Raw genomic sequence first — 17,957 nt, forward strand, 5'->3', positions numbered from 1 at the left:
GGATAGTGTTTAAGCAGAAGTATAACATATATTTAGAAGTGGAAAGTAAAAAAAAATAAATATGATGAAATCTGAAGAAAGTTTACAGAATTATGAGAGACAGATAGAAAAGGGAAATGACAAAATAAGGGAATATGAAAACCAGATGTATGAAAAAAATGGTGAAGAAGTAGAAATGATGTTGCATAGCCAAACATTTTATTCTGAAAGGAAAAAAGAGTAGGTTCCCCTTATTAAGGAAAACAAGTGAAATGAGAGAAGAAAGGATGACAGCAGAAAAGAACATAAATACAAATAAGAAAATATTATGGAGGTGGTTGAAAATGTAAACAAAATATATGAAAAAGGAAATGGATGGTTAAAAAGAATGGAAAGTGAAAAATATCTGAAAAAGTAAACATTTATTTCAAAAATGTTATAACAACAGAAGAAATAGAAAATGTGATAAAAAGGTAAGAATGAATCAGTGCCTGGATTAGATTGTATAAGTTCTGAGTATTGTAAGGAATTGAATAAAAATGAAAGAGAATTTATTTTTTTTTTGTTATGAGGGGCCATTCCTGAGCTCTTTTGCCTCAGAAGAAGATGTAGGCTATATTTCTGCATGCTCAGCTTTAATAAAATGGTGGCAAAGTGCTGCATTCCAGGAAACTAGCTAGCATGTATGGAGATTCCATCCCTAAATCCCCAGCACTAATGGCTACATACTAGTGCCTGAGGAAGTGAACAATTAAAACTGCCTGCTGTACAATAGCCTAGCAGATGAACCAGTTACTCGTTGCCCTTTGACCCTGAAGATGGTCACTGTAACTTTGCCATTAATCCACAGGATAGTATGAATTAACTGGCCAGTTAGAGGAACAATGGAGAAGTAGGTGGGTGAAGGGTAGCTAAAACGGCAGTCAACATGTGTTTTTACGCCAAGCAAAATGTATTATATTATTAGCTATGTCCTGCTGGGGTGTTTCTTTGCAATAATTTTACTTTTTATATACCATACAAGATGTTTGGTCATTTTAGACTATATTAGCCTGCCCTGTGAGTTAAACATAATATCACTCATATTATTTGCTTACTACTTTTCCTATATGCCACACACTCTGTTGACACACATTGTATACTGTATATACCTATTTATTATGCTACTGACTTGTCTATGTACATATGTGCTACTGACTTGTCACTCTATGTACAAATGTGCTTTTTATTTATTTTATTTGCAAATTGCTTAGGTCTTCATGTTTCCAATGCCTCTCAGCTTCTTTAAGTTATAATGTTTATAATACAGTCACATTGCTGTGTCTTTCACTATACAAACCTTTAACCATAAGTGTACTGCAGCCTGCAGTAAGATGTGTAACCTTCTAGTTCTTTGGTGTAGAACCTTCATTTGTCTGCAGCTTATATTTTTCTATAGAGTTTATGAAACATTGTGGACATACTCCATTGTCTTGAGTTCCCATTACTAGCATTTCATGTTTTGCTTTCAGTTTATCTCCCCCAAGTCATTTGTGCATTAATTCTTGATCAACATGTGGTTGTTCAAACAATTATCTGTGCTTTCTGCTGTAATTGTGGGGTTTCCATATATCATTTCTTTCTTTTTCTTTCTTTTTTCTGGTCATCCTCTTCATCTTCCATTTTTTAACTGTTTCTGTTGATATCTGTTCATTGTCCACTTCTGTTTTGAATTTCATGCTTGTTCCCTTCCTAAATCCTTCCACAGGCATGAGCAGAGATGTCATGAGACTTGTTTTCTTCATGGTTTAAAGTTTCAAAATGTTTGGATTTAATGAATGATGTCAATAACTGCATGCATTCCCACAATTGCCTACCTTTAAGTGTAAGCAATTCCAAGGAGGCTCATGCCACAGTCAGACCAATGGATGTATAATGTTGCCATGCACTGTTTTTTTTATATCACTGAATAGGGAAGAAGCAGTCTTCTTCATAGGCTATGCATTTGATACACTTTTTGGGGCCAGCTGATCACACCAAAGCAGCAAGTCAGTACAGATATGTACATATGCAGATGGGTCTACTCACATTAGTTGGGTATCCCATATGTCAACCTCTGTGCAAAAGATCCACAATCTGAACATCGACACATCATCGCACATGTGCCAAGAAAGAATCTCAGTGCATGCAATTTTCTAAAACAACAAATAATATCTTATTTTTTTAAGTGGGGCAAGCCCCCTCCCCTGCTAAGTATATATAATAACTCAGAGATTACACAATCCCTGGGGCAAGGGAATATTCCCCTACCTGGAGGCTGTCTATCTCATATATCTGTTGACTATCTGCATAAAGTGACCAAATGTGGTCAATTGAACAGATGTTGACAAACCTGCATTTAGACCAAGTGCAGAGCACCTATGCTGATAAATTCTAAGCTATACAATGATTTATTATGCACACCTTCATTTTGTTTAGTGATATGGTGTCATGTGAACTGCAGATTTACTATAGATATTGTTAAGTATTGTTATTATATGCTTATGTGGTATATCAGACCCTAAATGTTGTGTATTTGCGACTTGCATTATAGCAAGTGTGCTGAATGTCATGCCTTAATTTATTGTACTTTTAATCTGTATAATTTCTAATGTGCTGATTACTACTGTAATTATACTTGCTTTGTTAAAAGAAAGCATTTGTATGTCAAATGCCATTTGCTGACCATCTGTATTTGGATGCATTGTCACTTGCCTGTTATATACTGAGCACATTACACATTATACAGATTCAGTATATACAATAAACACATATAAATTGTATAGTCCATGTTGAAAAAATGCAGGAAAATTTGCTTATCAGATTTTGGTGGTGTAATATACTTGAGGTGCAAGATGTTAGGTAAACCTGAAGCATGAAGTCTGAGATTTATAAAAACTTTTAACACTTGTATGGCAATAGACAAGTATGTTTTATAGGATTACGGTAAAGTTTCCCTTGCTTTAGGGTCTTCTGAAAGCAGCTTTTGTCAGAGACTTATTCTGAACGAGTTCTATAGTGAAATGCAAACGTCATAGCATTTCTTAGCATCATGAAATAAAAGTGATGCATGAATACTATATTACATATTTCTTACAGGTGCATCTGTAGGATTATATAGTAAAACTACAAGTATTCATAAAAACTAATAAATGACCAAGACAGGCAAAAACACAGCTGTACATATTGTATACATTATTTTTTAGTTTATTTCTCTGGCTGCCTTGATATTGCCCATTGCATGCAAGTAAACGTATACCTTCCATCTCATTGCTAAGGACCAGATAGTATCAACTATTGTTAATCTGCTAGGCATGCTAACTGCTTTAATTTATATTATTGATTACATTTCATATGGAGAAAAATACTTGTCTAGCACGGAACTACATGATTAAGCTTTTGTTAGGCTATTATTTGATTTACTGCTCTTTTATAGGTCATTATTAGCATTTGTCATAAGCATTAGAATTTCATCTTGCTAACTAGGAAAGAAAATGAGAGACATCTATCATTGCAAACTAGAACTGAAGAAGTCCTGTGTATGAAAGACCGAAAATAGTTTTATAACTGTCAATGTGTTTAGAATGATTGGGAACACCACAGAAAAAGTAAATCTGAAATGAAAATTAGATAGAGACTGCATTTATGACCAAATGATTCTAATCACATGCATCTATCACATTATCCTCAGACAAAATATGTCCCTTTCACTCTTCTTCATTTGCACTACAGTATTTTCTGGAATCATTTTGTACAACCACACTCTTCATTAACTCATACAGTTAGCAGCAGTATATTTTGTGTTAAAACCTCCTTATGTCTTGACTGTGGCGCAATAATGTTAAGGGAAAGCAAACAGAATCATCTTTTTTCCCTAACAGTTGTTGCAGACATTAAGACTGTACTTAAGTCTAACCCTGATACAAGGGTAGAGACCTTAAGGTTTTCACTGTCTAAATTACATACCGGATAAAAGAAATATAAAACAACAGTTATGTGAAATAACAGCTGACTTGGTATGTATGTGGTTCAGCACATTATAATATAGTTTGCAACAAGTCATGTTTTTACATGGCACACCTTTCTTGTAATATACCGTTGGGATGAAATCTTCAGTTTAGATGCAGCTGAAGAAAAGGGAAATAAGAACATTTACTGTGGCTAAGTTCTGCTGTTGTAGCGGAGCTGTCAGAATCCTTAAATCTGTACTTCAATAAGCTTTGGTACAATTTAACAGAATTACAGGTAGCTGTGTACTTATGATATATAGATAACTATGTCTTGGTGGAATATGTTGCATTCCAGTGAGATATGAAAACTGTGCTATCTGAACAGCAGATCAACTACCAGTCAAAGACCAAGCCATGTAACTCAAATTCTTCCCAACTGATCTTGAAATTTAGCATTCCCTAAAATATAAGAGCACAAAATAGATCATGTAAAGGGGAGAAACCTCTTTCTTCCCAATATGGAGACATTGGCTCTTTTTGCCCAACTTAATTATATAACAAATTTAAAACTGATGCTACTCAGAGAAAGGGTCAGAAAAAAACACTCTGAATCACATGAAACTCAATACACAAAGCACTTCTGTTTCCTGATTCAGTAGACGCATCATTAGATTAACCTGACATACAAAAAATACGATTTTATATTATTGATTCCCCCAAGACACCAACATCTTCTAAGTGGGTCTAATCCAGACAATGACTGGTGCCAAAGTCATGGCCTAAAACTCAATGCCAAATTAAATTATCACTTAAGATACACATTACAACAACCAGACCACATACACAACTAAATTATTGAATATACAAAAAAACTATTAGAACATTAAAATGAACATGAACAAGTATGCCCAGGATCATGGTGTAACTACCATGGTGTTTTTTGAATGTGAAACTTAAGTATATAACTTTCATGAGGTTATTTTTTATTTTTTTGGCAAGGTAGGCTGTGAATTAATGGGCAGGTTTATACACCATAATAAATGTACAATCAATGGGTTAACAGCAGAACTGGATAAATTAAACAAACTAATTCTTAGTCACAAGACATTTCAGCAGAGCCAACCATATATATTATTACATCCTTGTAAGGTCAGGCAAACTACATTTAGAAGTACTGGCATGAAAAAAACAAAATGTACATTAGAGATTTAAATCATAACTCTCATCCTTACATCTCCAAAATGAGGATGATTGATCACTGGTCCAGTGGTGGGGCACCACATTTATGGGTGGCAGTGTAATGTGATGCCCCACCACTGGCCCAGCAATCAAGGAGCCTCGGTCCTCACCACTGGCACTATTGGAGGTCATACATTGGGAGGACAACAAGTACACACACAGTATTTCAAGATGCAGCTCTGCATCAAGTACAATTTCTCTTAAGAGCACACAGAGACCACAGTCAGTCTGGGGCTGGTTTCTCCCTCTTTCTCCAGATCCCCAACAAGACTCCCTACTGGCACAGCTATAGAGTTGAGATCTCAGCTGAGTGGCTTAGCCAAGACTGCCAGCACCTTCTGCCCAAGTAGCTGACACACACACTCTTTGAGGTTTGATTTATACACAGACACACACCTGGGAAAGGCTGGCACAGGTTTACTAGCTATGTCCCATTCTACCCAGGCTATAACGTAGTTATCACTGCCACCAGCCAGCTCCTTATCAGCTACTTTAAGGCCATAAAAAGGGTGTCCAATCTTACTGTGTAATGTTACTATTAATACAAAGGGTAGTTTGACCAAGAGCAATGCTATTGGGAGTGGCCCACAGTGTCATCAAATAAATATGCAAGTACTCTCAGAACTTAAATATCCCTGCACAGATCAGCCATAATGAAAGGCTTAAATGTATTAATAATAAATAAAAGAACAAGACAATACTAAATATATATTTACAGTGACATCAGAGTTCAAAATCACAGGAAATATTTAAAACAACATTGCAGGACAGTCATAAATAAATCAAGAAAAACTATCTAAACTGAGTTCCACTATATTCCTGACTATATCTAAAAGAATTGCTGTACTCTAGTTAACTTACTTATGAGCAAGGCAAATGTGTGGTGAATGGGTCCTCTTGTCAGGTCCAAGACAGAATACAGAATGCTGTCTTTCTCTTGGAGAGTTCTCAAATTAATATCTTAAATATTACTGCTGGCCTAGCTTGCAGAATGACATCATTTCTTGTCATCTGACTCCTAGTCCCCAGGCTCAAAACAACCATTGATAGCAGCTGGTAGCATTTAGCATCTACCTATAAAAATGCATAGACCTCAAATCTATGGCAGATTCTGGAAGTCATAAAACAATAAACACCTCCATATCTCAAGCCTAGTAATTATTTCTCTTTCAACACAATACAGAGAGCACCCTAGTATATACATGCTCTCTCTTGCTGTCATAAAGTAATTTAATTTCAGCTATTTTTCTGAAGTTTTGCTGGAATGAAGTTAACCTCCTGTGTTCCAATTTCCACAGTTAAAATATATACATTTAAACAGTTACAATAGTGTATGTACATTTCTTTTCTCTTCCAGCAGGGCACACTTTGGATACATCTTTAAGCTCAGCACTTTACAAAATACCTTTTTTTAACACGCATGTCTGTACAAACAAATTAGATATACACATAGCGTATAGTTCTAATACAGTTGTAACACAAGCATCTTATATGGATCATGTTGAAATCCACAAATGACGTATAATTGTTTACAAAATTCCAGATAGCTGGGCTGGAAGTATCTCCCTTTGTCACAGAAGCATCACAAATAAAATTGATGATCTGCATGCCACTCTGTCACTATACTCACCAGACATAGCAGCTCTAACAGAAACATGTTTAAAACCAGTTATTAATAGTAATGAAATATTGGCTCTGGGATACAACATACTGTGGAAGGGAAGGTGGTATAGCATTCTTATACAGAAAATCACCTTAAAATTGAGACTGTAGATCTAATCAGCCCAGCCTTTGACAACACTGAAGAAATTCTTTTCAAATTAAAAATTAACACCAATAAACAGCTTAACATAATTGATTGCTACATCCCACCCGGAAACAACGTATCCACATTGGAAAACTTACTGCACTAGACCACTACTTCACATCCACAGCAAACAATCATCATACATGATTTTAACATTACTTGACTCACCTGCAGTTCTACTAATCCCACTAGTTGTATCAGCCTCCATGGATTTACACAACATCCGGTCTCCTACAAGAATAGACAAAACAACCAAAAGGTAGTCAATACTTGACTGGATTTTGATGAATACACCACAGCATATCTCACACTCTGTTTGCCTCTCAGACAGCCTGAGTGACAATCTACCAAACTTTCTACGAAGGTATCAGTCTCATCAAACAAAAACAACTACCTACCTCATAATTAGAGACAAAAAAAAATTAACCCCAGCAACTTCATATCCAGCCTAAAAAGCTGTAACTGGACTTCACTCAAACAACTCAATCTTGATGAAGCTGTCAAATACTTCAACTCTTCCTTTTTAGATATCCTTAACTCACATGCTCATTCCAGAACAGTCTGATTCAGACTTTTTATTGGCCCCTGGCTTATTAAAGAAACATGGTTACTTCTCAAAGCCAGAAACAAAGCTGGAAACAATGGCATTGAACAGATCACAAACTTCAAAATAAAACTATCAAGAGCTCAGAAACAAAGCAAAGAAATCAGTTAAACTAGACAAAATTAACTACTACCACAGCATACAAATAAAGCACTAAGACAATCTTTAAAAGTTCTGGGCAGCCATTATTAACATACTCCTACCAGGTAAATTTAGTACACCCTCCCAAAATACTTCAAACACCACAGAAAACATACCAACTCAATTCAACAAATACTTGATTGAGTCCATTCTAGTCTCATCTAACCCCCAGCACCCCTCCCAAATCATCCAAATTCTCACATTAATAATATCTTTTCATTTCAGCCCATTCCTATAAATACAATAAAAAATGCTCAATGAACTAAAACCTACAACATTGGCTGTAGGCAAACTACCTGCATACTTTCTGCAAATCACTGCTGATGCAATTGCCTACCCATTAACAATACTTGTTAACAGAGCCATAGCTGAAAATCACATTCCTGCAATTTGGAAAACTGTCCATATCATTCCACTACACAAAGGGGATCCCTCAACTGAGTTGACCATCTACCATCCAATTGCTATTCTGTCCCCTCTATGTAAAATACTGGAGAGATATATTCATTCTCAAATTATGGACCACTTATAAACACATAATTTCCTGTCCAACACTCAGCATGGCTTCCACCCCTTCCACGGCACTAGCACTGCTCTAACGTCTTTCACCAACACAATAAATCATCACAGAAACAATTATTGACCTTTCTATGGCCTTTGACATGGTGTCATATAGTAAACTTATTAATGTTCTTCCTGATCTAAATTTCAGCAAATCCACCATTTCTTGGTTCCAAAGCTATTTGGATTGTCGGTACCAAGCAGTAAAATGCCAGCAGCACCTCTCCCTCCTTCTTCCAGTCACTCCAGGAGCTCCCCAAAGTTCCATCCTGGGATCCCTACTATACTCTCTGTTTACTAACAATCTCCATACCTCTACTACACATGCTTCTGCCATACAATATGTAGAATACTCAACACTAATATGTTCTGCTTCTTCCTTACAAGAACTACACACAATAACTCATGAATACTTACTTTCTGTTAAAGAATAATTTACCAAATCTCAACTAATTCTAAATCCAAACAAAACTAAACTCCTGCTTTTCCTGCCTACTGGATCTATAGCTCCTATCCCCTCATTCAAAATCCTGACCAGCAACATTACCACCATCTCTCCTGTAACTCACACACAAGTATCACTAACTATAACGCTGAAGACTTAGTGAAATCTCTTCCTTACATGCTACTATTATATATGATACTTGAATATTTTCTCCATGTGACTGCAATCAATGTATCCTGCTGAAAAACGTCTGTGTATATACAATGTTACCTTAAACTGTGTGTAATTATGTATCTTCTCTATGTATTTTAAACTGAATGTCCCTGTATCTTCTATATTTATTTCTAAAGTTTATTACATGCAGTTATATGTACCTTACTTTATTTAGTTAATTGGAGCTTTTCTCCCTGAACCTCCAATAAAAAAGGACATATGTCCAGTCAGACTTTCCTGGTAAACAAATATAAAATAAATAAAAATAAATAAATGTAGGAGCTTTGTTTATACATCTTCTATAATGTAGTCCATCACCAGTATAAACATCAATAGGCTCAGAACTGAATCCTAATGCTCACCCACTCCCACTAGGAGCCCCTCTGTGAGTCCAAACACTGTTCGTACTTGTGTCACTGGTTCACAGTACATAGCCTACACTTATTCTGCCAATGTTTCAGGGACTTCAACCTATTGCAGGACTGTCTGAATTAGCTTTCTGGACACCTTGTGATATGCTCAGTTACACTGTTTCCTCAGATCTAGTTTAAATTTCCTTATCATACACCTCACAATCTTAACCACTAAACACATCTATTTCTACTACTGTTACTCTCACAAGTATTGTCAGTACCTTTTCAACTCATTTTTTTTCTACTAGCTTATCTAACATCTTATCAGCACACATGCAATCTTTACCATCTCCAGCTACACACGTACCCGGTAGCACTTCAATATTGTCTCCTCAACTGCCGTTTTCTTAAACAACCATTCACCTCTTCAGGTACAATCACTCAGAGCACTCTCCCATATGTAACATAGGTTCACAGGTTGTTAGTAGGCTAACAACCACTAGGGTCCTTACAAGCCTAGCCACACACCCCAAACCATTTAGTTCCCATTTTTCATGGACATCTATATGGGAGGGCATATTAATAGGTAGGTAACTAAGAATTTGTGGATGGAGGCTATTAGTTAGGATAATACTCTTCTTATTGACGGCCTCTGTCCATAAGGGGCATGAGGGTGAAACCAGGGATAAATTTATGATTCCCCATCCAGTTGTTAAGGTTTTGTCTAAATAGGGTCAGGGATGAACTCTGTTTTACATAGTTAGGGAGCCAGTTCTAACTCTGCAGCATGTACTGTTTATGCCACTAGCAAAGTTTAGATTTGTGGATCTAGTGTTTCTGGTGCTGTGTAGTTTGCACATATGCAACAGATCCATCAGGGATGGGACTTAAGAAACCATGCAAACCAGGTAAAGATTCCCCCCTCAGCAGCCTGTAGATAATGAATTCAGCGACAGAGTCTTTAGGCATTCAGTGTAGGAGAGAATATTCATGCCCTGAATTTTCCTGGTGAGAAACTTTTGTGGATATTCCAATTGATGTAGGTGTCTGGTAAGATACATGCCAAAGGAGACATTGTATTCAATGATAGATCTGATAAGTCCAAGCAGACTGGTGCTATAACTTCCTTGGACCTGGATGCCATACCCTTACTTATTATTTGGGTGACATAGAATGATTTTTCTTATTATCATAGCTATGTGTTAGTCAAAGGCCAGGCTGCTGTCAACATAGGTTGCCAGATCCCTTTCTAGCAGGTCGACTCTTAGGGGCATTTTATCAATGCATTAATTAACTTGATTTGATAGTTTCCCAAAGGGCCTTATAAATCAATTTTGACATTGAGTTTTAGGCCATTGCTTAGGCACCAGTCATGTGTCTGGGCCAAACCCATTTGCATGTTAATGGTGTCTTGGAATATTCCACTGGTGTTCAGGCTCTTGGTGGAAGTGGTCCCATCGATCCTCACTTCTTGGGCCCTGTCTGTGACCCAGCTAGTGATCCAGTGAGTTATTTAAGGATTTACACCTAGCTCAGATATCTCGTCAACAATGCCTAAGTGGGGTACTGTATCCAACGTCTTATCCAGGTCAAGATACACTATGCATTTTTTTTTTACCCTCATCCATTACATTGGTGACTCTCTCAAAGAAGTCTACCAGGTTAAGTAGGTATTACCTTCACTTAACAAAGCCAAATTAGGATAGGTAAGGTGCTGTGGGTTTCCAGTGTCCTTGTTTATCATTTCCATTATAATTCATTCCATAACTTTGCATATTAGGCTTGTTAAACTGATGGATCTGTAGCCCCCCTGGGTTGGTTGATGGTCTGCCCTTGTGGAGGAGAATAAGTGTTGTAGTCCTCTGTTAACTTGGAACATAGCCTTTGTCAAGCCTATAGTTGAAAAGTGCCTCAAGTGGTCCTGACAGGTCATGTTTTAGCTTGTTCAGGAGGCAACCAGCGATTCTGCTGGGATACATGTAGGCAGTGTTATTTGCTTTAGCATGTCTTGCAAACACCTGGTCCCTGATGATAGCTGAGGGAATTATGCTGGAGGGGATTTCATCTTGTCAAGCTGAAGGGAGTGGGGGATGAAGTCTGAGCTGAATTTATCAGCAAGTAGATTTGCTATGTCACCCTGGTCAGTGAAGGTGGTTACATTCACCACCAGTTCAGCACACTGCTGTGTATTATCTCTAAGGACATAGCTGAAGAAGGCCTTGTGATTGTCTTTAGCCTGTGAGGCTATCCTGACCTCATAGTTAGCATGGTTGGACTTAATTAAACCTCTTAGTTTCTTGTTTAGTTGAATAAGGGAGTGCTTGTCTTTAAGGGTGTTGCCCTTCCTGATTTTATACATCAGCTATCTTCTTTTATTATATACCTTATTTAAATGTGGACTCCACCAGTGGGATTTGTTTTTAGTGTTTGTTTTGGGTTTATTTATTGTAGGTATGGCAGCCTCTATACAGCTATTCATATGTTTGTATAGGGACCCTGTGAATACTTCTACATCGGTAGCCATAGCTGGTGGTTAAGGGAACTTTGAATTTTGACAAACTGTCACATGATAAGATGTAGTCTGCCTTTGAATAGTTTCTAACTGTTGCTGATTTAGCTGGATTTTATGGGTTGATTTTTACTTCAAATGAAACAGCTTTGTGATCTGACCTTGGTGTTGGGGGGGGGGTGTGTGTTGCAACCCTCTTCCATGCTGGTGAGTACCAGATACAGTATGTTTAATCTTCTGGTTGGAGTATGCACTATCTGTTCCAGCATGCTTGTGTTAATAAGGTTCAGGAAGGATTGTGCCTGTGATTTTGAGGCAGTATACATTTCCCAGTCAATAAAGGGGTAATTAAAATCATCCAGGAGTAGGGTGTCTAGTTTTATTGGGGGCACCTCTAGTAGGTTTAGGTAAGAGCCATGAGATTCTAGGGGCATAGAAGGTGACCTGTTGCTAGCCATGATATGGCGAGGGACCTTATCTAAGGTGACTTGTATGTGGATGAGCTCCATGGTATCCTCCTGTTTAACCAACCTGGAGGTATGTTTGTTGCTGACATAGATCGAGATACCTCCACCTTTGGTCCCAATCTCTGCTGCTGTTGGTCTAAATGTGTAGAAGGCACTGTAGCCTTGTACTGTTAGAGTACTTTCTACAACTTTAAACCAAGTCTGGATCATGGCATAGATGTGTACTTTCTCCAGAATGAGGAGGGCTTGAAAGATGTGGAGTTTTTTTATTTAGGGTCCAAGCATTGGGGAGTAAAACCTTAATGTTGTTTGTAGACTATTTTACTATGTTGGTAGTTGTGTCTTTTGATCCTTGCCTAAAAAGGCTCTAAGGAGGTGGATAAAATGTTTGCCAATATCTGAAAGGCTAGTGGGAACAGGTGCAGTCCATCCTTGGCAAAACAACATGGCCTTTTGACCATGTCTTCCCATGTTGACTGAAACTGAATACCATGGAGTGACACCAAAATCAATTGTTTTATGTTCATCATCCTTGGTGCAGGTAGAATGCTGCTCAATGCAAGGCTCATGCTTATCTGTGACACATACTCTGAGAGATCCATTATATCTCTTTTCATATAGTCCAGTAAGGTGTGTGTCAGGTCTTTAACACCCACATTGACTATGATAGAATCGTACTGGTACCTGGGATTCAGTAATTTAAGTGCATGTATGATATTGCAGATCCTGGCTCCAGATAGGTAAATGACTGTTTTCCTCTTAGTATCTAACCTGCTGAGTGGGCATCTGTGTGTCACAAAACAGATTCCCCAATGACAACATTAATAGATTAAGTATACTCTTGCCTTATGGGCTTTGCTTTTAGCAGACCATTGAGTGTAGGCTTATGTGAGATGTTTGTTGTTGCTTTTGGTGTATGTTGTAGTGATTGCTGAGGAGTGGTGTTGCCATTGAGAGACTTTGGAGATCTTAGTTATTTGGGAAAATTTCTTTTTAGTGCCTCAGCATAAGACAGTCAGTGTCTGCGATGATTGGTGTCTATGTGAGGGATGTATTGTTGGTATTCCTGACAACCTCTTTTGTATGTGAGATTTTTGTTTCCAAGGAAGTTGAGTATTTCCATCTCTCACATACAGTGCTATTTTCTTTAATAATTAACTGGTTGTCTGAGAACATGTGAGAATTGTTACATTTCCTTAGGCTGCTCAGTTCTACCAAGCTGGCCACAGCGACATTTGTAAATTACATATCCATGTTGTTCCATCCTGTAAAAGGGTGGGCTGTTTATGATTAAGGACTGGGTTTTAACAGGGGCCTACTATGGTAATTTCTGGGGTTAACAGCAAGATGTTATATAATGCTAGGATATATTAGTGGTATTCAATGCACTGCCACTCAAAACTGAGTGTACAATGCAAAACTAAACAAATACTCCCATCATTGCCAGCCTTAGCAAATCTAACCGTAAAACAGTGCTACGTCCCAAAATCGATTCACTACACCAAAGAAAAGTCCAATAGCATGCACCTCTTTAATATAAACCTAATAAGCACTTGAAACAAATTACCAACAATTTATGCTTGGATTGTGTATTGCTCCCCTGTCATACACACAGCCGCTGAAACCTGTCTAGAGCAAGAAATAAAAGACAAAGAATCCTACTCTCCCCCGAAATTATAACATGCTGAAGTCAGATGGAACCAAAAAAATGCATGAGGAGTTATTATTATCTATAAAAATACCTCACATTTTTCCCTACATCCTCTCAAACCTTCCCCTTCTCATATTCTCATTCAAAATCAACAAACACAAGACAATCTGCATAATTAGAATCTATATACCCCAAGGCAAAAACACAAATATAGTGGAGGATTTTTTCCCCTGGGTAACATTACACATAAAACAGGAAACAATTATAATGGAAAACTTAAAACAGCACGTAGTCAGAAATGGAATCCAGCAGTTCACAAACATGGCATAACTATACATACACTACAGATTAAAGAAGAGGTAAATAATTCATCATTTTATTTATTTACTAATGGGGTAATCCCACTGGGCCATTGTATCCCTTTCAAGGGCAATAAATAACACAACAGGCAAACAGATGTCAATAGAATCAAACCCTGGTCTATAGGAATTAGTACATTAATAGTTCCTGGCCTTAATCTCGGTGTTAACTGCCAAACAAATACTGATTAAGCTATTATAGTTGCCACTGTTTCAGATGCCCAACAGTGGGATTTTTTTTTTTATGGACATGTGAAATTTTGCAGGATAAACCATACACACTACTAGTGCAGGAGGCAGGGCTTCAATTTTTTCAAAATAAAAAGCATACTCTTGTAGAATTTTAGATGTTTCTAGTGTATCTTACAATATTAAAGTGTTTCAAATACAAATCATTGTTTTATTTAACTATTAAAGTAACTCAGTAAACACCTTTTGCCCTACAATCTCAGGCATGCACCAGGGAATGTCCTGCAAAAATAGGGACAGGTGGCAACCCTATAATCTAGCTATAATGTCTTTAATAAAAAAGCATTCCACCTGCTAGCTCAGCTAATGACTTAACAGAGAAAAAGCCAGTAATGTGTGTATATATATATATATATATATATATATATATATATATATATATATATATTTTTTTTTTTTTTTTTCTACTGAAACTGTAAGCTTTTTACAAATTACATGAGATAGCACATAGTATGCAATTGTAATAAATATATTTTCAGACTAGCATTGTCATTATTTGTTAATTTGTGTCTTCTATGTTGTGGATTATATAATAAAGAGGTCAATTTGGATGTCATCAGTACAGCAGGGAAACTCTTTTTTTTTCAGTAAAATAATATCTCCAAGATGAAACTTCAACACTGTAAATAGCAAGCCAAAATCTGAGTGCTGCCACATGATATCTCAGTATGCAACATGAATCTGAAATTTAAACTTGATATAAGATACTGAGTGATCCCCAGCGGTAAGAGTTATAAACAGCTGAAGCTAATGGCCGTAACTGTATAGTGTGTCAGTAGATGCACAAGAAGCATTTTGTGGACAACAATTCATCATACTAGTAATCCAACGGAATGAAAATAAACAAACTTAGACCAACAACTGTTGCAACACAGGAGGAAAGCAACATTCCTAGCCGTGGGTTGCTTTCCACTGGTAGTGCAATAGCTGTTGTATCATGAGGAGGACCAAGATGGAATACAACAATTAAGCCCTTGTAGCACAGTGTCAGTAATTAACATTGTTAATAATATAATTAGCAGATAGAAGATGGGCCCTCTCAGAGCTGTGTCAAATTCTAAAGCTATTCAAACAAAAATTTAGATGGAAAACATGATTAAATATGGACTACATTCTCAATAATTTTACATAAAAAAAGTCTGAGATGGGTGGTAATTTTATTTAGCATCTGGTTATGATAATCCGTCTTGGATGATTAGCATAAGTATACATGGTAAGTTGGAATTAAAAAGAAATGGACAGTTTAATAGTGTCAGGATAAAAAAAGGGAAGGAGGTGGTAGAATAAAAGTTTGTCAATAGATGTATAGGGTTTATACAGAAATGAAGGTTAGAGTGTCAAATTACACAGATTAAGGTTGAAGTATAGAAGATTGACAATATCGGTCATAGAGAATAAAAAGTTGGAGTATAGAAGATGAACAGTATCAGTAACAGACATTATCGTGCAATACGTGTAGGGTAGGTACTGCACAAAACAGTGTACATGGCATTTAATAGACATTACAGTGCAGTAGGTATGGGGTAAGCATTGTACAAAGCAGTGCAAATGAAGGGAATATAACAATTCTTACCTTTCCTTGAGTAAAAGTAGGGAAAATGTAAAATATATGTTTGGGAGTAGGAGGAGTCTTTTGTTAGGTAATGCAAGGGAGAGTAGAGAAAGATTAGGATTTTTCACCAGGATGACAGTGGGAGTTGGTATTTAGAGTAGATATACATTAATCAGGAGTATTGCAAGAGCATAGCCACTTTTGAGAGAGGTTTACGTTGAGAAGAGGTTTGAATTTGGGTGGGTGTGAAGTACATTTTATGTTGAGAGGGATGGAGGTCCATAGTTTTTCATATAATTTGAGTTCAATGACTCACTTGCTGAGTTTCTTGATTTGGCAGTAGTAAGGAGGATCAATTATGACTGTCTAGTAGGAGCATAGCTGGTTAAAATATTTTGTAATGCAGGACAGTATTCAGGTTGATATAGTAGTTTGTGGGCTATGGTTAATTGGGAATAAACTAAGGGGTTTGGTGGTTTGGTAGTTCTAGCCATTTCATTTGTTTTAGTGCCAAGCAGTGGTGAGTAACTGAAGGAATACTTGAGGAAAATCTTATTTTATTATAGTAAAAGCTTAGGTTGAATTTTAGGTTTTAGGTTTGTACGTATGGATGAAGCATACAAACATCAGGGCAGTAGGAAGGTAGTTGCAAAGTTCTCCACTGTAAAAAACTTTGGACTGTGCTCTGTCAAAGCACATTTGGTTGTAATTCTCTTATGCCATTTTCTCTGATTGTTTTTTTGTGTTGTACTAACTCAGGGGGGGGGGGGGGGTTGCATTTAAAAAATGACATTTTTTAAGTGTCACAAGCTGTCAGAAGTATACTGTGTCCTCTCTTTCTCATGAATCTCTTTTCTTTCTTACCTCCCCCACTCCTGCCATCTTCTCTTACAGCACTCTGCTACTTTTTCACTCTCTGTCTTGTAATTGTTTGTAGTGGAAACATAAGGGGGCAGGTACGTTGTGGCATAAACAGAATCTTAGAAAGCTGTTTGTATACTCTTCTTGCTAATCATACTTCTTGTGTTAGTTTTATTTACAAAAACTGATTTACAGTGTTTGGAATGCGGCTGGTTGGTTAAATGAAAGGGGTGGATTGAAATAGCCTATTCAGAAACATTTATTTTGCTTTATTGCACATTTTGCTATGTTTGCACCCTCTTTATAACTGAGTAAATGTAATGAATTCTGTAGGTAATCACTAGTCCCTGCTAATTGTCTGGGCAGTCTTTAGGCATTGTTTAACTAAAGTCAGGCACATTTTATATGGTATCGGTCTGCATCCTTGACTAAATTCAGTCACATTTTGCACGGTAGTCGTCTGCTAATAGTTTTGCTTAATGAGTAATTTGATATTAATTTTATAGAGTTTAACTTATTGTTTTAGTTCGCTTTGATATCTGCTAAACATGAAGCTAAATGTTGCTGTCCCCAATTCAGCTGTGCATACCTCTCAACCTCTTAGCAGAAACAAAATCTTAAAAAAAACAAAAATAATGTGGGAGAAAAAAGGCCCAAAAAAAGGAGCATATTTTAAATATTGTTAGAAAGTTGCTGAAATAAAAAAGTTTTGTGTTATGCGTTTTCTAAAGGATATGAAGTGTGAAAGTTAGTTCAGTCCTCACTGATATGACAGAAAACCACACATTTTATGAGGAGCAGGCTAAAAGAATGAGGTAAAAATCTGGACATACTGCTAAAATCTTGACAATTGAGAGTTATGTCGCTGCTTAAGTCTCAGAACTTGGTCATTCAACTTTTATTTTAAAGAGCCAGTGTAAGTCCCTAAGTGTTCTTGATGGTCCACTATGAACAACGCCAGACTGCACCCTGTCGCAGCTACAGATTGTTTAAAAAAAC

The 17,957-nt window shown here is 36.9% G+C and overlaps 1 protein-coding gene across 9 annotated transcripts in view; it reads right to left on the reverse strand.

Moving 5' to 3' along the window:
• ANKS1B (ankyrin repeat and sterile alpha motif domain containing 1B) overlaps positions 1-17,957 on the reverse strand; it is a 6,771,497-nt gene that overhangs the window by 3,858,000 nt on the left and 2,895,540 nt on the right. For 8 of the 9 annotated variants that reach the window (XM_044087910.1, XM_044087909.1, XM_044087905.1 and 5 more), the window contains one exon: positions 7,162-7,224. The exons of the other annotated variant lie outside the window; for it this stretch is intronic. In XM_044087910.1, the coding sequence (XP_043943845.1) occupies positions 7,162-7,224 (63 nt within the window). The remainder of the gene's footprint in view (positions 1-7,161; positions 7,225-17,957) is intronic. 9 annotated transcript variants of the gene reach the window in all.

This window comes from Protopterus annectens, chromosome 11.part0 (genome assembly GCF_019279795.1).
Source record: "Protopterus annectens isolate FY-2018-M chromosome 11.part0, PAN1.0, whole genome shotgun sequence".
Taxonomy (NCBI): Eukaryota; Metazoa; Chordata; order Ceratodontiformes; family Protopteridae; genus Protopterus; species Protopterus annectens.